The sequence below is a fragment of the Perognathus longimembris genome, chromosome 4 (assembly GCF_023159225.1).
Source record: "Perognathus longimembris pacificus isolate PPM17 chromosome 4, ASM2315922v1, whole genome shotgun sequence".
NCBI classification, from domain to species: Eukaryota; Metazoa; Chordata; class Mammalia; order Rodentia; family Heteromyidae; genus Perognathus; species Perognathus longimembris.
The window spans coordinates 81,864,395-81,886,263 of record NC_063164.1 but is presented as its reverse complement, the minus strand read 5'-3'; the positions used below and the strand labels follow the sequence as shown (position 1 = coordinate 81,886,263).

Sequence of the window (21,869 nt, the reverse complement as noted above, 5' to 3'; positions counted from 1 at the left end):
TCTGGCTTTTTCTGTTTATGTGGTGCTGAGGATGGAACCCAGGGCTTCATGTATGCGAGGCAAGCACTCTACCACTAAGCCATATTCCCAGCCAATTTTTTCGTCTTGATTGGAATATCCAAGCACCTGATACACACACACACACACACACACACTCACACACACTCACACACACACACACTAAAAACTGAAGAACATTGTTTTGAATTATTGAATTGTGTTGAATATTTGAATATTTGAATTATTTTGAATTATTTTTCTTTTGCTGAACAGTAGAGATTGGATATATTTTCATGATAGATTGTGAAATGAGGTCTACCTAATTTTAATGTATCCATAGAAAGTTTGAACCATAGTTTTGTTTTTGCATTATTGTATTTGCGGGCATTTATGTTGTTTCTCCTCAACTGCTATAACAAAAAATAATGTAAACTATATCATTTATATGATCATAAGAAATAAATTATGACTACAATGAAACTCATTCTTGAATATGATTTAGGATTGAAAATGTCTTCTAAGAAGAAAAAATGATAATAAGTAATAAATATAACTGAAAGCCATTGTAATTTTATTGAATTATTGTTTAAAAGAGATTTGTATTGTTTTCCATCACAAAGAATTTTAAGAATAAGATGCAATCTAAACACTGGTGATTCACACCTTTAATCCTAGATACACGGAAGGCTGAGATCGGAGGATTATGGTTCAAAGCCAGCCTAGACAGGAAAGTCTGTTAGACTTTTATCTTCAATTAACCACCAAAAAGCTGGAAGTGGAGGTGTTGTAGCTCAAGTGATAGAATGTCAGCCTTGAACAGGAAAAGCTAAGAGACAATATTGACCCTTGTATTCAAGCCTCTGTCATGGCACATAAGGGATGACGATCACAAAGGAGAAGGAGGAGGAGGAAAGAGGGAGAGAGAGAGATTCAGATATGTGCATTTTGGACCTGTGGTTAATGAGTTCCTGGTTTATTTCTTTCATAAAGCAATGTCATTCTTTTGGTTGCTAACATTTATCTTCATTGGTCAAATTATAAATTTAGTTAACCATTGAATAGAGAGAAAAAGCCAGGTGCATCATTCATGCCTGTAATCCTAGCTACTCTGGAGGCTGAGATTAAGAGGACCATAATTCATGGACAACCTCTGCAAGAAAATTCACAACACCTCTCTCTTAACAGAAATCATTGGGTGTGTTGTATTGCACAACTATCATTCCTGCTAGTCAGAAAGCAGTAAAACAATCATGGTACAATCTGGACCAGGCAAAAATTTTGCAGCATATCTCATAACTAAAGCAAGCCAGACACTAGTGGCTCATGCCTATAATCCATGCTAGTTAGGAGGTTAACTTCTGAGGATCTGGTTCACAAGACACTTATCTCCAATTAAACACTAAAAAGCTAGAAGTGGAGTTGTAGCTCAAGTGATAGAGTGATATATATCTTTGAGCAAAAAATTTCAGGACAGTGCCAAACCCTGAGTTAAAGCCCCAAGACCAGCATGCACACATATACATGCATGAACATGTGCACACACACACACACACACACACACACACACACACTTACCTGGCAAGTGCAAATCTCTAAATTCAAACCCTAGTATTGATGAAGTAGAGAGACAGAATTAGGTTCAGAGAAACAAGTTATATCTGTCACAGTTAGGAAAACTATACGTAGACTCAAGTAATATCTTACATAAAAAGTTACAAAATAGAACAATATAAAGCATATTTGATGAGTCTGCTTTATCTAAATTTGGGACTTGTGAAATTCTAAGTAATATATTATTGTTTGCATATAGTCATAATTTCACAGAAATTTTGTCAATTGTTTCATTGGTTTGGTTATGTGGGTTTGTTTACCTAGTGTTATTTAGAAAGCAGAGCTATTAAAACAATCATACTAGTTTTACTTGCATGAAGAATTAAAGGATGCCCAGGATAGCCTTTTTATTTACTTTTTGTTAATGTAGAGAGAATGTTTTGCAAATGTATGCACATTATGTAAAGACTACAAGAAGCTTCCAATAAAATAGCCTGCCAGTTAATTGAATTTGATGAATACTCACCAGTGTGTGGTTACTAATTATAATACTAATTATAACTATTACTAATTATAATACAGTCAATAGTCAACTTCATCAACTATTTTTTTAACCTGAGCACATGTCAATTATATGAATATTTATGACTCTGAAAATTTCGGAATTCAGGTAAAAAAAATTTTAAAATACATATTTATATGATTATACTGTTTTATAAATAGATGTCCCAGTGTCATACAGCTGTAATCTAATGTTTTTGAGGGCTAATTTCCTAAATATCAGAGTAATGTAAATTGTTCATGTCTGTAACAATCCGTAAATAGTGGTACAATGTAATATAGAATGGGTTTATTCACAAACATACTTTCTGGTGGGTAACTCATATTCCTTTGATGCTCAAGAGAGAGCCTGTGGTTCTTGGTTATGTTTGGCAAGCAACAGAGTCTGCCAAAACACTCCTTGCCATGAGAGCTTAGTTAGCTCTGATGCTGTTCATTTCAAGTTCTCAACTAATCATTTTCTTGGGGCTGTCAGATAGCCTGATACTCTCTCCAATGCTGTAGACTTCTGGACACTAAACTTTCTATGTCAACTCTCTCTTAAACAGATGGCCGAGTGAAAATTTGGGTTTATGGTGTTTCAGGTGGTGGTTTTCTTATCATGATTTTCCTAGTATTTACTTCCTACCTTCTTTGGTAAGTATATAAAGTTTATATACCATGCTTTTTTATAAGGCAGATTGTTTTAAAAGGAAACATAGTTTACATTCATTGGCCGTTATGACAGGACCCTTGAGTCATAAATATTGTCCTGTAGTAAAAGGCATAAGTAGTTGAAATGGGACTGATATCAATATTGTTTTTATTTGATATCATATTTTTACTGGATTGCATATGACATATATTACATAAATCATTAGGACTTTTTCACTGACATTTTGATTTAGGCTGGTAGGTTTCAAACCCCATGTGTACTAGTATCTCATAAGAACTGAGGCTTAAATCCTATGCCCAGAGATTCTGATACAGTTATTTTGGTTATGTAGTTTTTTATTATGTAGTTACATCTGTATTTATAGCTCCCTAGATAATTCTAATGAATACCCCCTGAAAGCTGAGGACACTATATAGATATTTTAGCTCTTAGATATTATTCTTAACCTGGTCCATTGTGATTGATTAGGTTAAACTAATCAATTAATTCAAGCTACCTGTTTACCACTCTAAAAGACAGAGCCAATCTGGGTGTTGGTGGCTCATTCCTATAATCCTAACTACTCACAAGGCTGAGATCTGAGAATTGTGGCTCAAAGCCAGCCTGGTCAGAAAAAAATCCACAGGGCTCTTATCTCCCATTAACCACCAAAAGCCAGAAATGGAGCTGTGGCTTGAGTGGTTGAGCACTAGCCTTGCAAAGGTCAGGATATCACCCAGGTCCTGAGTTGAAGCCGAAGACCAGCACAAAGAAAAAATAAATAAATAACATTGCTAAGGGGAAAACAAAGGGTTATCATCATTGACTAGCAATGAAAGAAACGTTATTTGGCTGTCTATTCCAGGAAAAATCTATTTTTATGTAACTAGTTCCTAAAAATGTATTATTCTTGTAAAATTATAATGAGTTTATTGTACAGAACACACTGTAGTTGATGTGCAACTTCTGAAACAAGAAAGATACCAATACACTTGAAAAGTTTCTAGTAGGTAAGAATAATTTATTAGCTAACAAGGGGAAAAATTGTGTGTGCCAGTCCTGGGTCTTGAACTCAGGACCTGAGCACTATTACTGAGTTTCTTTGCTCAAGACTAGCACTATATCACTTGATCCACAGCTCCACTTCTAACTTTGTGATGGTAAATGGAAGATAAGTGTCTCACAGATATTTCTGACCAAGTTGGCTTTGAACCATGTTCCTCAGGTCTCACACTCCTAAGTAGCTAGTATTAAGAGCATCTGGCTCAAAGAAAAAAATATTAAAGATAATTTTTTCATGAGATCAAAGTGTTATTTCATTTTCTTCAAATTGTAGTATTTATGTTTATCATCTATGTATGTACTCTTTCCTTTAGAATTTTTACCGTTTTAATCTTGATTCAAATCTAGCCTTTGTATATTTAACCTCAAATTCTGTTTCCAAGGCTACCTAGGTTTTTAAATCTCTGCTCTGAGGGAAAGTCAGAGATGAAAATAAAATGACTTTAATTCATTCTGCCACCTATTGTGAAAAAAATTGAACCCCTGTGAAATTGGATTTTTATCCAGCTAACATTGCTAGGATATTATACTAGCAAGTTATATCTTCAGTTAGCTATTCACTCAATAATGAAATTATTTGGCCAATTTATATATTTCAATTGATTCAGTGAGTAATGCCTAGTTTCATTCTTAATGAAGAAATGTGAATTGAAAGCTTGTGTGAAGTTTAGATTGGTAGGAACCATTCACTACCTGAAAAGATGTAGAAAAAGAGGGAAATTTAAAATTTCAACAAAAGATATTCACTCAGAAACTGCTCTGGAAACAATAGGCCAATATGATACAAGATAGTTCAATTATTAGTGGTTGACAAAAACTTCTATTAATACACATGCCCAAATCCAGATTCTGATTTTCTCCTCTTCATTCCTTCTAAAAGATTGAAACTTAACATGTAACATACATAAATTTTGCCCATTCTTTCTTAATTTCCTCAAAGTTATTTTCTATCCTGTTCCATTTCTGCAACAAATATTTAGTAAACTGTTCTGTTTAATTTCAAACTCTTGGATTTTAATTAGTCATATCACTGAGGTCTGGAAACAAACATAATTTGCCATAAAATTTTTAGCACATAAACATCAGTGTAATTTCCCTGCCCCTACATAAATATTCATATAACAGTTCTCATACTCCTGATAATCCCCCATGTGATTTACATGACAGCCCCTTATTTAAATTTCTCTATATTATCTTCTTCACTCTACAGCCAGGTTTGTCTTCCAGAAACATAAAGCTCCAGGTGATCAACCTCTGTCCTACTTATAGACAAACAGTGCTATCACATCCCACTGACAGCAAAATCATAGTCATATTCCATTCTACTTTGTTAACCAGGTGACTAAAGTCTTCCATGATTAGAGCCCAAAGAGCTCTTTCAGTTTACTCTAAGTCCTTATAACTGAAGTATATATTTCAATTTAGATAAAAATAATATTTTACTCTGATAGTCAATGTGCTTAATTATATGGTTCCATCAACAATTATATATTAAATATTTATATTTCATTATAAATCAGCTTCTGCTATCTTATATTTAGAAGATTTGAACTCAACAGCTCCCATACATCTTTCTGGTCAGTCACATTGCTGTTGCCTCCTTCCCCCTATTCACAATCAAGTCTTGTTTTCCCATTTGCCATGATCAGGTGCAGCCTTTCCATCCATGTTGCACGCGATACCTCTCTGAGTGTTTTGGTGCTGCTGTTTGGGAGCTTTCATCCTCATAACTAGCCATCTATTCATATTTCAGAGGGAAGACCATTATTTTCTTCAGTCTCTCTGTGTATTTATAGTCACTTGGGAAAAAAAAAGCTTTTTCCATTGCAAAGGTTTCTCTTATAGTTTATAAGAATTTATAAGTGTTGAATATAAGTCTGATTTCTCAGGGAACTTTGGAATGACACAACCTTCTATTAGGGCCCTCTACCCTTCCAATTTCACAAGAACACACCTGTTCATCTAGAAGGTGCTCTTCACCCCCAGATATTGGCACTGGACCATTTCTTCCAGGAAAACTTAAATATCAACTTTTTCCTTGTCCAAACAATCTGGAATAACCCATCCATGTCCCCACCCAATGACATATACTTCATGCTGACTTTTGTAATTATTATTATTATTTTTTTTTTTTTGCCAGTCCTGGGCCTTGGACTCAGGGCCTGAGCACTGTCCCTGGCTTCTTCCCGCTCAAGGCTAGCACTCTGCCACCTGAGCCACAGCGCCCCTTCTGGCCGTTTTCCATATATGTGGTGCTGGGGAATCGAACTGAGAGCTTCATGTGTAGGAGGCAAGCACTCTTGCCACTAGGCCATATTCCCAGCCCCATGTAATTATTTTCTTACAAAGCCCCAAGGACTTTCATTGAACTAGTAGATGAATAAATGAGTAGATTAGCAAATATTAATTTATTGTCTGTGAGAAAAATATTCCAATTATTTGAAAAGAACCTATGTAGCATTTATGTTAAGCACAGAGCAGTTTACTTTGTTTTCTCTAATCTTTCTAATAGCCTAATTAGACACTGTTATTACCCCCATTATCGTGAGTGAATAATTAATCCTCAGAGAAATTAATATTTCTGTAGTCACCAGACTAGTAGAGTCAATTCTGGCATTGCTTAGCATCAAAATTCAGGCTTTTTTTTTTTTTGTCTGCCAATCCTGGGGCTTGAACTCCAGACCTGGGTGCTGCCCCTGAGCCTTTGCACTTAGGGCTAGTGCTCTACTACTTGAGCAACAGCTCCATTAATGGCTTTTTGGTGGTTAACTGAAGGAATGATTCTCCATCCCAGGCTGATTTTGAAATACAATATCAAGTTTAAGCCTCTTGAGCAGCTCTAATTATAAGCATGAATCCTCAGCACCTAGAAATTCAGGCCAATTTGACCATTCTTTTAGTCTCCATTGTTTATGTTCCTTGATTAAGTACCAAAACTCTTCAGATGGTGATAGGATCTTCCTTCTTTGAGAATGGTAGCCAAATGTCCATAAGCCTGCCTTCCATGAGTAGTTGCCCAAACAAGAGTTGCTTGCTTTAATCACATTTTGAATCTGTACTGGCCTAGGGCTCAAACTCCATGGTGCTGAGAAGTATTAGCAGCTTAACTCAAGCTGCAATGAGCTTACTTTTCTTTTCTGAATGCATTTTTATCGCTTGCAAAAATACAAATGACAGGGTTGGCAGTGTGGATCAGGAAACAAAGTTTTCTTTTTCTTAAAATGGAAATGACATTAGAAGAGGTCACTTTAAAATTTGTCAGTCAATGATCTCTCACAGCCAGAATTGCAAAATAGTCTTAGCCTTTGTGCTGATTCTACTAGCTGTGGTGGCTGTCAAGGGTGCTCTATTAGGAAGAGTGATGATCTAAACCTCAGCTCAACAGGGGAGAGGTGTGTGATGGATTGGAGATGTTGGCTCGGCACAGGACGACTGCTAGGAATGGTGGTCTGTGTGCCAGTCATTTGTCGGACCTTATTTTGTGTAAAGGTGGAAGGCAATCACACATTTTCTGCTTGAGGAGCTGGGGAGAAAACTAAATGAGGAAGAAAATTATTTTCCTTGAAGAAAAAGAGGACTCCAGTAAGGGAGAAGAACAAACAGCAAGGCTCTGAGAAATGTCATAGTTGCCAGCTTTCCACAAAGCCCTCTTCATAGGGGTAAGAAGCTTTCAAAGTCATGATGCCCAGCAAATCACCACTATATGCAGCAGTTCAGAGACTAAGTTAGAAGGACAGTGATTAGTATTAAACTCCAAAGAAATTCTCAAATACCACAAATTCACAATTGAGATGTTAGGATCTGTCCATTGAGATACAAAAAACTAGGAGAAGACTCACAGTCATGAAAGACCTAATTACAGCGTTCTAAGCAACCATTACCCACTGGGGTCCAGGTCTTCTGGTCTTTTCAGAGTTAGATGTGATGTCCTTAATTCTATTCTACACAGGAGACCAGTTTGAAAGCATCTGTGTATATTTTGAACATGATTCTTAAGCTCTGTTAGAAAGGCTGGCCACGGTGTCCCGTCTGCCTATTATTTCTATAGAGATGTAGCCATCCCTGGTCTTTCACTTTACTCTCTTCTCACCTTTAACTCAGTCTCACATTTCTCTTTGTCCACTAACCTCTTGTAAATACAAATTAATGATGAATTGCCAAAATTTCTGTTTCCAGCATTTATAATTTTTCCTTTCTCTTTCGTATTTCCTCATCTTCTCCACTTCTTCCTTCCACTTCCCTCTCAAAAAACCTAAAATTAGAATATGACAAGGAAAATTTTTATTGACAGATGAAACTCCTTGTATTCTTTTCCCATTACAATTAGAGCCAATACTACCAGGGTAGATACACAAGCTGTCATATCTAGGTGATTCCATTCATTTGTTTTTTCCCCAATCTTTTCAGTGCTAGATATTAGCATGCCCAGGATCCATTTTGAAAGCTGTGTTTATTATTCATGTTGGAGCCTGAGTTCAGCATACAAGTAGAGAATATATTTCTAGATTCAATTGGCTAAAGTTAAGTTGATGGTTATTCACATAATTATACAATATTCCTTTGAGAAATGTGATCCTTTCTGAGAAGCAGGATATCAGAGGCTGAGATTTTCTATGCAGAGGATTCTCAATCATGCCCTTTGCATCTCCTTAGGGTTTCTGAAAGTTGCTTGCCATCTGAGCCCATTGCTCCACCAATTCTCAGGGAGCACCATGGCTTGCCAAGTGCAGGGGGAGGACCATTAAGAGGACCTATGGTTCCTTTAAGTGGTTTTAAAAAATAATTATATTTCCTTAGCTTCTATGATTTGCTTCAAACATCAGCCTCCCAAATTAATTTGGAACTTGAGAAGTTACATCAGGAGATCTGCTCTATAACTCTTTTAATTTTATCTAACATTTTACTGTGATAGAATTCATATAGCATTTACCTCTGTCACTATTAAGTGAAAGAAACTACATGCAAAAGGCCACAGATGGTATGATTCCACTTATGTGAGATGTCTGGAATAAACAAATCCATGGAGGCAGGATGTTGATTAGCAGTTGCCAGGGAACATGAGGAGTGGCAAACAGGGAGAAACTGCTTGGGGAGAACAGAGTTGCCTTCTGGGTTGATGAAAATTTTCTTGTGCTAGAGAGCAGTGACAATAGACAATGTTGTGTCTTACAAAAATGACACATTTACACAAAAATGTATCCTTTTAAATTTAATCCTGATAGAAAACCTAATTCATGTGTACAGACCAAAAAAAAATTTCTAAAATGTGCAAAAAGACTGGCAAATACATAGAGTGTGGTGAGGGTTGAAAGCTTAAGCTAACTTGTGTCGCATTTGTATAGAACTCGGGCTCTTCCACTCATGACCTAAGGGAAGGCACATAAACTCTCCCATTGCTGTTCTCCATAGAATAGCAACCATCTGAATGCTTCTGGGATTTATTGAGAGAATAAGTATAAAATGCTCAGCATAGAGCTTGGCACTTAGCATATATCCAACAAAAATAAATAATAGATGTTACTGTAAGCTATATAGCATAACAGTTGGATGCCAGGGAAAAAGATGGTTTCCTGCTAAAAGCAGTTCAGAGATGAGCCAGGCTTAGAAGACATGCCAAAGCCAGGCTCTAGGGAAGAAAGGGTAGCTATGCTGAAAGTGAAAGTTCCTGGCAAAATTATACACTCTAAATACTTAATATAAATTAAGATTCATCCTGCTCAAAAACAGTAAGAGAAACACAAGGTGCATCCTCTTAGGAACTGGGAATATCATTCACTTTCTGCTTCATTCTTTATGAGAAAGAAAACCAGCCCTCTCTGACTGGCAAAGTTGTTTAACACAGGTAATGCAAAGGCCTGGAGACAATGTCTTTGCACCAAGTAGGGCTGATGAAATTTTTCTGAGAGACTGTGGTGACTTGGCAGCTAAATACCAGGTTTCAGGCCAAAGTAGAAGTATGCTTAAAACTAAAACAGGAGGAAGGCAATGGCCGCCACTTATGATGTTAAGCATCTGTGATTTAGAGGTCACAGTAGCTTAGGAATTAGTGAGAAGCAGATGTCTCCATTGCTCACTAAGTAACAACAAACAGCCATAATATTCAAGTCTTCATGTGAAAGTGAAAATAGAAAGATGGAGGGGCTGGGCGAGGCTGGGAGAGGGAGAATGATGGAAGGGATGGCATCAATCAATATTCAAGATACTCATAAACTGAAATACTGAATTGAAACCCCTTTAACACCTAAAGATAATTTTTTTAAATAGTCAGATGTTGGTGTCTCCTTTCAGTAATCCTAGTTACTAAGGAGGTGAAGATCTGAGGACTATAATTTGAAGCAAACTCATATAGCAAAGCCCATCAGACTCTTATCTCCAATTAACTGTGCAAAAGCCAGAAATAGAGCTTAAAGTGCTAGTTTTTTATGCTTTGTTTTGTTCTTTTCCAGGGCTGGGGCTTGGACCCAGGGCCTGAGCAGTCCCTGGCTTCTTTTTGCTCAAGCCTAGCACTCTACTACTTGAGCCACAGAGCCACTCTAGCTTTTTCTATATATGTGATGCTGAGGAATCGAACCCAGGGCTTCCTGTATACGAGGCAAGCACTATACCACTAGGCAATATTCACAACCCAAGTTCTAGTTTTGAGCATAAAAGTTCAGAAACAGCTCAGAACTTGAGTTCAAGACAATAAAATAACTTTTTTTAAAAAGTAAAATAAAGAATAAAAAGGGAAAATCACCTGGACAAGATCCTTGATTTTAGTGAACAATCTTTAATATTTTGAAAAGATGTCTTCTTTGGAAAAGGGTTAAAATGTACAGCAGAATCACTCACTGTGTAGTAACTTTTCCATCAACAGTGGGATGTATGACTATGGTCTCATGAAACTATTGACTTATAAGGCCATGCCAAAGCCTTCTTAGCTTGTGGTAGTACAAGCTCACATATTCACACAGTGGCAATTTTCCCTCCAGCACACTTCACAGAAATTTAAAAAATGGAAATCACCTTTCAGAGAGATGAAATTTACTCATTTACACTTGATTTTGTATGGCTCGAAATTGTATTTGGCAGATAAAAAGAGCTGTGTGTAAACTTCATCTGACAACTTCTTTTTCCTTTGCAGCAAGAAGCCAAAAGCACATCAAAGCACACCTCCGCATCAGAAGCCTCTGACCTTAGCCTACGATGGAGACTTAGACATGTAACTAGAAAAAAAGAATCCAAATGTAGACATCAACTGCCTTAACTGCTTTCTCTTTTGTAGCTCTCAGACTTCTCAGTTTTTTTGAGGAATCTTGTGATGTGGTATTTTGGGCAGAATACAAACATTGCAAAAAGTAGTATTGCCTCAACTTCATTTGGACATGGAGTCAAGGATTATTAGGTCTGCCATTTTGTTTTCAAGTTGTTTGTGGGTGTGTTTTATTTCTTTGTTTTTTCCAAGAGGCCTGAAAACCCTTCTCTTCCTGTTTGGAAATGAAGGGACGAACACTGAATGGAATTCCCACAGACTTGAGTAAACTTGATCTTCAGCAGCATAATGACAATCTGGAGGAAAGCCCAATCAAGGCATTTACTGTAAATGACAAGTCTGACACTATTGTTATGCACTACATTAGTGCAAAATATTTATTCTTCCCATACTTCAACATGAGTTTTCTAGAGTTTACATTGGTTGAAAGACTTTCGAATTGGATTGCCTATTTTCATGAGCACTGAGGGAATGGGTTACCATTTCAGAAATTCTGAGTTTTTAACCTTTAAATATTGTATTTTGTTTTGTAGCCAGGGGATGATAACACTTCATGGCTGAATTTATTGAAATTAAGGGATGTGTGAAATTGCTAGACTAGGTGAAAGCTAGGTGGTTTCTCAATGAAGTGTAGATGGAATGATACAATTGAAATAGGTGATTACATTGGAGAATGAGGTAAATTATTTGATTACTAAAAGTGTATTTTAACAAAACCTTAGCTGGGTATATATAGCATTAACCACACACAGTTGTAATTCAGTTTAATGATGACAAACTCTGCTTTTGTAATTTCAAATTTCTTATCTGAATATTTATAAATTCTTTTTTCTTGAATTTAATTATCTGACCTCATTTAATATACATTGAACACCAATCCTGTTTGTAGTGAGTCTTGCTTTTATAAGGTTTCAATAATACTGAAAACAACATATTAAACAGTTGAGACCATTTTATGAAGATAATTGTTTGTAATTTTAGGTGTTGAAAGTAAGAAGGTGCCATCTTGTGGTTTTCACTTGTATTTATAACAAATAAAGTGCTCAAGAGACAGTAATGTTGGCTGTTTCACATTTGTTCACTGTTGACATAACTTTGCTTAGACAAAAATATTTTAATATTAGTTTTTCTATGGTGTCATTTTAGGAACTGACACAAAACACCAACAAATAAAAGAAACACCAAATTCTCAATACTATCAAGTTTATTATGAAATGAAGTCAATTGCAGGGACATGGAGTAGCTTTTAAGGAATACTTACAGTTCAGATAATGCTAGAACAAAACAGTATAACACAAGAAGCACTGTTATGTAAGTGACATAAGAGGACTGAGCAAACAAGAGTATTAGAAATGGATTACAGTGATTTCTGTTAACCACATATCTATTGAAAGGGCTCAGCTAGCCCTTTCTATAGATAATTGTGTGTGTCATGATACCAGATTTCTATAGGGAAAAAAAGCAAAGGAGAATACCTTATGCCAATAGTTTGATTGCAGAAATTAACTCCAGAAGTTGTGTTTTTATCAAGTCCCATTAGCAAAACATTAGTAGTCCTATGTGAATTCACAAGAGTTTGACTAGGGGTTCAGATTCTGGCTGTGCTTTTTGCAACCATTTAACTCTGAATGTGGAACACAAAATTACCTATGCCTTGGCTATTTGACCTTTAAATGCAGATAATAATATTATTTTCCTCTTAAAGTAGGCATTAATAATAAATATAAAATACTTACCATTCATGACATACCAAAATAAATACTGTATACAAATATTATATAGTGTATTCAGAATATGAACTATAGGTCAAATTTTCATTCATTACAAATTCAATGTTCATCTATTTGTATTTGAATTTGTGTTAAAATACTAGATTTTCAACCTTCGTGACTGAATAAAATTGCTTCTCCAATAATATAGTTTCTTAAATTGTTTTTTATTAGGAACACTAATTTCTCAAATGTAATTAATAAAATGTGTGCTTGTTATTAAAAAAAATAACTGATTTACTAAAGATCTTCCTAGATGTGCATCACAATCAGAGGTGCACAAATCAATGAAATGTAGTCTTTGGGGGTTTTTATTTGAGAATTACTACACCAGAGCAAAGCTAAGTAATGAGTTGTCAGTAAAAGGAAATTCCATAAATTGACATGGACTTTCCAAGTTTATAAAAGTATGTGAAAACTTTTTCTTAGGAGACATACTGCTTTCAGAATAAGAACAAGGTTTGTTGGTTGGTACTGAGCCTCACTTGCTGAGCAGGTGCTCTGTTACTTTGGTTATCAGCCTAGCCATTTTTACTTTGGTCATTTTGGGTGGGTAAGGTCTCATGGTTTTGCTCAGGGTTGCCTGAACCTCCTATTCATGCCTCCCATGTAGCTGAGATGACAGGTACATGTTATCTTGCCCAGCTTATTGGTTGAGATGAGAGTCTCACTATTTGTCTCAGGTTTTTTTTTAAATTTCAGCCCTCCTAATCATTGCCTCCTGAGTAGTTGGGACTATAAGAATGTGCAACTTTGACTGACAAAAAAGTAATTTTAATACATGTGTTTTTTAGAGTCCTAAAAGAGCATCGAAAGTCAGAAGACATGAGCAGTTGTGAAACTAGCTAGCAGTAAATATTAACAAATCAACTGGTCATCATCATACTGCACAGTATGGATGAGCTTCAAGCACACAAACTGTCTAACCCCACAGATGTGTGTACCAGACATCCCGGATAGCAATCTTGCAGAAATAGTTTTAATTTCAGAAAGATTTGGTTTTGTAAAAAAATCTTACAGAAGATTTTCAGTTTTGAATTTAAAATATTATAAATCACAAATTTCCAATTGAAGGTTGGATTTCTAGTTTTGCTGGAAATTTTAGAAGATTTAGTAACAAACACCTCAATCAGAAGAATTATTTAAAAATTATCCTTTGCATTTTTTTTCTGAATCTACCTACTCAATGAGACATTCCCCTGTGAAGACTTTATACTGTAATCTGAGTTCACAATTTGCAGTTCTTGAACCAAATCAGTCACCTGTTTTTCCAAATAAAGTTTCATTAAAGAAGTCAAGCCCATTCACTAACACACCGTCTACAGCTTCCTTGGTGCCAAGCAGACGTGAGTACTTGGACTATGACTATGATCTGCAAAGCTGAAAATTCTATCTGCTCCTTATAGAAAAAATGGAAAGGAGTCAGGCACAGTTTTCCATGAAGAACCAGAGTGAATCCCCTTTAACCTTTCCAACTCTTTCCTTTTCTATAGCCTGATAGCTCCTTAACTTCTATTTACTATATCGACTTAATGTGCACTTTATTGTGTATTTTCTCTTTGCATTAGGATTTAGTTGCAAGAGCAAATATCTTAACTATCATAATCTGTAAATATTTATTTTCAAAAAACTTTTGTTTGTGACTACTTCTAAAATCAGTAGGTTGGTTATTACTATTTCACTAGAATTTCCTGATCATATTCTAATTTTCAATAAATTCACAAATTAGGAGGGTAGCTCATAAACCGTGATATAAATTGAAGTGATAGAGATAACAATGACACAAATAGAAACCTAAGTAAAAGGCTTATCTAATTGCAACTGGGGGATTAAGAAAAAAGCCTTGAGCTACTTTCAAAACAGAAGACTTTGATAGGAGAGAAAGGCTACAGACACTTAGCTAGATGATGAGATTCCAGAAATCCAAGGTTGGTTATTTTCACACTTAGGTGAGGACCAAGATAAATATTCTATAATTATTATGCAAACTTACCTACTTGAAAAAACTATTCAAGGTCATCCTGGACAGAAACAGTTTTGAGACTCTCCCTTCTTAAACCATATCTGGACATGGTGGTATGTGTGTGTGGTGTGTGTGTGTGTGTGTGCCTGTCACATTACATTTGTGAAAAATCACAGTAAAAACAATCTGTGACACTATCTCAAAGGAAGAAAGTGATTGTTATAGCACATATCTGTCATCTTAGCTGAGCCAGGAAGCTCAAAAGTAAGCAGTAAAAGAGATCCTATCTCAAAAATAGCCAGTGCAAAAGGAGTCATGGCATGGCTCAGCAATAGAGTACATGGCTAGCAAACACAGTGTTCGCAGGCAAAATGCCAGAATAACAGAAAAAGACAAAAAACAACAAATAAACCCCTTGCCATGGCTTCAGTGGCTATAGACTGTTTACTGCTTATTGTTCTAACTTCATTCACTCTGTCTTCAAATATTCATTGAAATGGCCATATTACAATTATCTTGGATACGTGAGTCAAATTAAGATATTTATTCTCATAGATGTCATCCCAGGCTTGGAAGGTATACAAAACAAAACATGCTACTTAGCTACCAAGTAAACACCAAAAGACCAGTAATCTTAGATACTAAGGAAGCTGAGATAGGAAGAATGTGGTTCAAAGACAGCTTGGCAAGGAGAGTTGTTGACACTCCATTTCCAGTTAACCACCAAAAAGCCAAAATTTGGAGGTGTAATACAAGTGATTGAGTCCTAGCTTTATGTACAAAGATTCAGGGATAATACCCAGGCCCTGACTTGAAGAACTAGGACAGCAGAAAGAAAAGAAAGAAAAGAAAGAAAGAAAGAAAGAAAGAAAGAAAGAAAGAAAGAAAGAAAGAAAGAAAGAAAGAAAGAAAGAAAGAAAGAAAGAAAGAAAGAAAGGAAGGAAGGAAGGAAGGAAGGAAGGAAGGAAGGAAGGAAGGAAGGAAGGAAGGAAGGAAGGAAGGGGAAGAAAGAAAGAGAGAGAAAGAAAGAAAGAAAGAGAGAGAGAAAGAAAGAGGAAGGAGGGAGGGAGGGAGAGAGGGAGGGAGGGAGGGAGGAGAGAAAGAGAGAAAGAGAGAAATAAGGGAGGAAGGAAGGAAGGGAGGGAGAGGAGAGAAAGAGAAGACAGAAAAGGAAGTGAGGAAAGAAAAAATAAGAGAAGAGAAGGAAAGGCAGAAAGGAAGGAAGGAGAGAGAGGAGAGAAAGAGAAGATAGAAAAGGAAGTGAGGAAAGAAAAAATAAGAGAAGAGAAGGAAAGGCAGGCAGGCAGGCAGGCAGGCAGGAAGGAAGGAAGGAAGGAAGGAAGGAAGGAAGGAAGGAAGGAAGGAAAAGAAAGTCCTGTTTCAGTCCAATTAGGTAAAGCCCTGGGGAATGGGGAGTTTTAACCACAGAGGTCAGGAAATATAGACACACATGTGAACACACAGCAAAGAAACATGCCTGGCCTTTCTTGAACACTGTCAAAGAAAATTTAACAAATTCAAATGTTTAAATACAGTCAAACAACAAGAACAAAAAAAGTAAGATTTAGAGGTTCCCAAACTTCCTTGTACTGAAAACATATGACCCTTGGGTGTCAGAAAATGAATAAACACATAAGAGATAAAGATTTTGTCAAGGCATTTTCTGTACAGAAGCGTAGTCTGCCACACACCTCAGAGCTAAGCTGCCACACTGAGTGGAATGGTAGGCTATGATTTTTATCCTAACTCAAGGGCTGACTTTGTACCTTCTCCTTATTGTTAAGAAGTCAGGTTCACAATATTTATTTTTTACAATTGATCAATTAATTTAGAAAGCTCTTCAATTTCCAGTAAAAGGTCCCTCCTGGGGGAGAGGGGCTGTCTTTTAGAGGCAAAGGCACACATTCTTCTCATCACAGCTGGCTGGGAATAAGGCTAAGAATGAAGTTGGAAACAGTTAAGGTTGGATGAGGTTGGTAAAATCAGTGGAATGTTTCCATTCAAGTTTCCACTCAAGGGGGCCTATTCTTTAACTCCCCTTACAAAGATTTCTACACTTGGCATGACTGGCAGCTCACCAACAATGCAGATAGCAGTTACAACTGAAGTCAAAAAGCAAATATTTTCAGGCAATATCAGTACCAAGAAATATCAGTATACAATGGTGACTGATTACAAGATGCAGACATTTTAGTTTGACAAAAAAAAAAAAAAAAAAAAAAAAAAGATTGCTTCTTCTCACACTTCATTCTCAAGGTCCTTAGTATCTCAGTATGCTTTTATGCATCTGATAGGCCCAAAGCAGTACACCACTATTATGACAGGCTTAAGTTCAAGCAACTGAATCATTTCTGTTTTAAGAGTTTAGTGATTCATTGGAAAAATAGATTAAAAGAAAAAAATTTCATTTCACTTTTAAATAACTGCAATTATCACATTACTAGAAGCCTAAGTGGATTTAGGCTCATATCAAACTATGGAATTAGATTAAGCACTACACCATTCATTTCTTATTACATATTGATTTTTATGCACAATTTGTTTTTATTACAGCAATCAATGAGAATCCAGCTTCATAAAGATGTGACATTATCGAAACAACTATAGTGTGAGCTATTGCTGAAATATGAACTGCCTCAAACTACTAGTTGACACCTCATCTGACACTGTCTTTTGCTGTACCATCCTCATAAATTTAAAATTTGTTACACAATCCCCAAGAGATCTTTAATATGTTACATTTCAGAATTGTGTTTCTCAATCACTACAAATACAGAGTTAGAGACAGCTCTGTTGCTTTTCTGTGAGTTTTTTTTTTTCTTTCAAGGATGAATAACTGCTTGACTCACATATTTTTTATTTTGATCTGAAAAATACAGCTTCAATTTATTTTTCAAATCTCTGAATGCTCTCTTTCAAACCCTATTGATCTGCTACATATTTAAAAGCACAAAGGGAACAGTGAAAAGAGTATTGTGCTTGTGTATATATGACTATTCATGGCTAGTAAAATTATTCTGCATAGATATTATTTTATAAGAGGATTTCCTTAAAGTGGAGTAATTTGGTTTCTCTCCACACATTGTCTCTTACAACTTTTACTTATCACTTACTGCCTTTTAAACTTAACCATGGAAATATTGGACAAAATCAAAGCTAGAAATGCAGTTGTAATAACAGCTAGGAAATGGCAAGAAGCTACATAGATATTAGCAAAATCGAAGTCAAGAATAAAGAGAGGGCTGGGGATATGGCCTAGTGGCAAGAGTGCCTGCTTCATATACATGAGGCCCTGGGTTCGATTCCCCAGCACCACATATACAGAAAATGGCCAGAAGTGGCGCTGTGGCTCAAGTGGCAGAGTGCTAGCCTTGAGCAAAGAGAAGCCAGGGACAGTGCTCAGGCCCTGAGTCCAAGCCCAGGACTGGCCAAAAAAAAAAAAAAAAAAAAAAAGAATAAAGAGAAACATCAGCTTTTAATTATTACACACAACTTGAATGGATCCAAAGTCATTGCTATAAAAATTTAAGAGGCAAAAAAATGTTTAGGGGGCTGGGTATATGGCCTAGTGGCAAGAGTGCCTGCCTCGTATACATGAAGCCCTGGGTTCGATTCTCCAGCACCACATATATAGAAAACGGCCAGAAGTGGCGCTGTGGCTCAGGTGGCAGAGTGCTAGCCTTGAGCAAAAGGAAGCCAGGGACAGTGCTCAGGCCCTGAGTCCAAGGCCCAGGACTGGCAAAAAAAAAAAAAAAAAAAAAAAAAAAAAAATGTTTAGGGCCCACAAGTTTATATTTTAATAATCTTTTTCAGGAGAGTTTGGCTGTTTGCCTCAGCTTTTAAATTTGTCAGTGTTTCCTTGGTGCTGTATTATTCATCCTAAAATATAGAAGTGATTTTTTTAATGTATGGGTTTATGATTATTAATTCTAATTCCTTAACTCCCCAAATTTCATTTTAAAATCCAATCTTTTGAGCAAGCACAGTTTGAAGCCAGCCTGTGCACAGACTTTCCTAAGTCTATGAAAATCTTACCTCCAGTTAAACAGTAAAAAGCCAATCACCTATGGCTCAAGTTGCAGAATACTAGACTTGCATAGATAACTCAGACACAGCACCCAGGCCCTAAGTTCAAGCGCCAGGATTGGTACCAAAAACAAAACAACAAAACAATATTTTATTCCATAGATATAATGTTATATGTGTTTCTTCATTGTTACTGATTAGTTCAATGATATATTACCTTATTTAAACATATATATGTATATATACATATATATTATACTATTCCTTAAAGAGACAATGAGTGCATTACTTATCAGGCTTAATATTTTAATAATTTGATCTAAATAGAGAGTAAAAATATGGAAGAAAAATAATCATTTTTGAAATCATTAAAATATTTCCATAAATCTCGAAAAATGGCAAATGTATTACCCTTTCTAAATAAGCTTAAGGAAGACTTCTATTGCAAATAATTTTAGAAATTCTAGGAGGGATATGCAGAGTACAGATACATAATAGTGGATTTATTTAAATTCAGTTCAAATACAGAATTGATTTTTCCTTCCTGGCAGTTTTCTGAAATGTACATTATGGCTTTGTTTAGTTAAATCGGTTGTGACACTTCAGCCTCTGAAATGCTAATATACCTTCTCCTATCCTCTGTGTGTGTATGTTGATTTAGTTTCCTTGGTGAAACAAATTTCAATCCCTTCCATGCAAACTAAGATGAGCAGATATTTCTGTAATGTATATGTTAATTAAAGCACACAGGTTCCTGGAGGCTGGGGAGTAAAGAATGGATTGTCATGGTTATTTTAAGGAAGACATTCACTCATATGCATTTCTGAACCCATAAGGCAGGATAGTGAATTGCTAGATAGTGGAATGGGACCTATTATGGTCACATATTAAAAATAAGAGAAATTTACGCCAATGAAATTTTAGTGCCTTAACTTTACAGAAATATAATTTTCATCAAATACTGTGTCGTGCTAATGGTCATTAAGCCAGCACATTGGTTCACCTCTGTGAGTAACTGTGCTGAGCCATAGCTGATGGATTTATAAGACTATTAGCTTTCCTTTCTAGAAGTTTCCAGAAAAGTCTACCACAGTCTGTCACCATTCTGCTCACCAGCAAGGTATAGGCTTACAGTACAGGAGTTTAAAACCACTATGTCCCCAAATGCCATCATATCAGCTCAGTACTCAAGCAACTCAGCCAAACTCCTTTTGATTTTATACAGTCATTACAAAATATGTTCAGTAGATTTGCATTTGTCTATAGTCTAGTAATTGATCCAGTTTCCACACTTTAAGAAATGTTTTTTCCATTTTTTTTACTATGTTGGTTCTGCTATTGATATCATCTAGATACCCACTAAGCATTCCTAATTGGAATTCTCAGTCACTCTGCTGCAGACTGTTAGCATATTCACACCTATTTTAGGGTGACAGCCCTTATCTTGGATCATTCACAAACTAGGCCCAGTCACAGTCACCCATTCCCAACCAAACTGCATGTACCCCCTAGCCCCAATGGCTCAACCACATATTGTTGCACAGTCAGGATATTCTGTCCCAGTCCCACAGCTATTTCTAGAGCCCAGATACAAACGGTATGTTTTCACAGTTGTCCATTCCCATCTAAAATGCACCTACCCCCAAACCTAACTGCATCAGCAACCTTTTTCTTTCATAGTCAGGATGTCCATTCCCAGTCCCATGACTATTTCTAGTGTCCAGCTATAGAAGGTATTGACATGGCTATGTGTCAGATATAGTATGTTTTCCCTGGCTATAAATCGCCTGTAGAATATCCGGCCCCAGCTGTCTGATATCTCCAGTGCCCAGCTGTGACTACAGAAGATTTCCTGTTTCCAGCCCCTTCTGCCTTCAGCCTCCTTGATACTATATAGCTACCCCTTGCCTGAGAGCAGGCTGTTACTCTCTTCCCCAAGAGAACTAGCCTGTCCGCTTGGGCTGACATTAGAATGTTTGCTTTCTTCTACGTGACCATGTGTCCACATGATTTCTGGGCTGGTGCTTACAGAGAGCAATGTGCCTTGCTGACATCTCTACAGATAACACAAGTCAATCCATTCAATATATTTAAGGAGTGAGATTCATGAAAATAATATGTCTTAGAAAAAAATACAAAAGGTACATGGTGATTGTTAGGAAAATTGAGGAGAATGGAGAAGGAATAGACCAATCTCGATTCTCAACAGGCTAAAACTGTTCATTGCCAGTGAGAGGCACAGACCTTCCTATGAGTATGGAGTTATGCCAGGGGCTGGATTGGGGAGTGGGCTTTTATGGGTCTTAACAAAGAAGCAGAAAATTTAAAAAAATAGGCTATGGTTTCTTGGGGTCCAAGGGCAGTGCCCTTGACCAGGCCCAAAATGGAATGCTCCACCTGGGGTGAGGAGGCTTTCAGCTAAGACAAGGTTGGAGGGACCTACCTGTAGACAAGCAAGTGAACACAGATTTGGTGTTTTTCTTGAACTGGTGGAATAAGGCAGGAGTCAATCCTTCATATTCCATCTTTAGATATATAAAAAGATTGGACTCAGAGAGGTGACTTCATATCAAGTCTTTGAATAGATAAAAAGATTTGGCTGGAAGAGGAGACTGGGAAAGAGGTCTGCAGTTGTACTGACACATCAAGAGTCACTGGGGCTGAGGTCTTCAGTGTACAGGTCTGTGCTAGGTAAGGCAGGATGATATAAGTGAAGCCTCCAGTTGCCTGCAGTAATAGGATGGCCTTGGACTTGTTCCCAGGTGGTATCCTGAGTGAGGGTTGTTACCTTGTTAAAGAGAAACCTTTGAAAAATGTTAAGGAAACAGAGCCCAAGAAGGAGTAGTAAGAAGACCACTGTTAAAGGTCCAAATAGAGGGGCCACTCATTGATACTATGGTGTGAGGGAATCCCACCAGGATGTCCCTTGGAGTGATTCTCATCATCTAATGAGATGTCTCTGCAATTGAGTTGAGACCAGAAAAAATGCTGAGAAGGTTGCAGGACTGTTTGATATGAAGGACATGGGAAAATACATACCAGAAAAGTTCC

General features: G+C 36.6%; 1 protein-coding gene across 1 annotated transcript in view; it reads left to right on the top strand.

Annotated features, from left to right (window-relative positions):
* Thsd7b (thrombospondin type 1 domain containing 7B) overlaps positions 1 to 11,910 on the top strand; it is an 873,729-nt gene extending 861,819 nt beyond the window's left edge. Inside the window, exons 27-28 of the mRNA XM_048345548.1 lie at positions 2,661 to 2,748; positions 10,932 to 11,910. Coding sequence (XP_048201505.1) covers positions 2,661 to 2,748; positions 10,932 to 11,013 — 170 coding nt within the window. The 3' untranslated portion in view covers positions 11,014 to 11,910. The remainder of the gene's footprint in view (positions 1 to 2,660; positions 2,749 to 10,931) is intronic.
* The last annotated feature ends 9,959 nt before the right edge of the window (positions 11,911 to 21,869 follow it).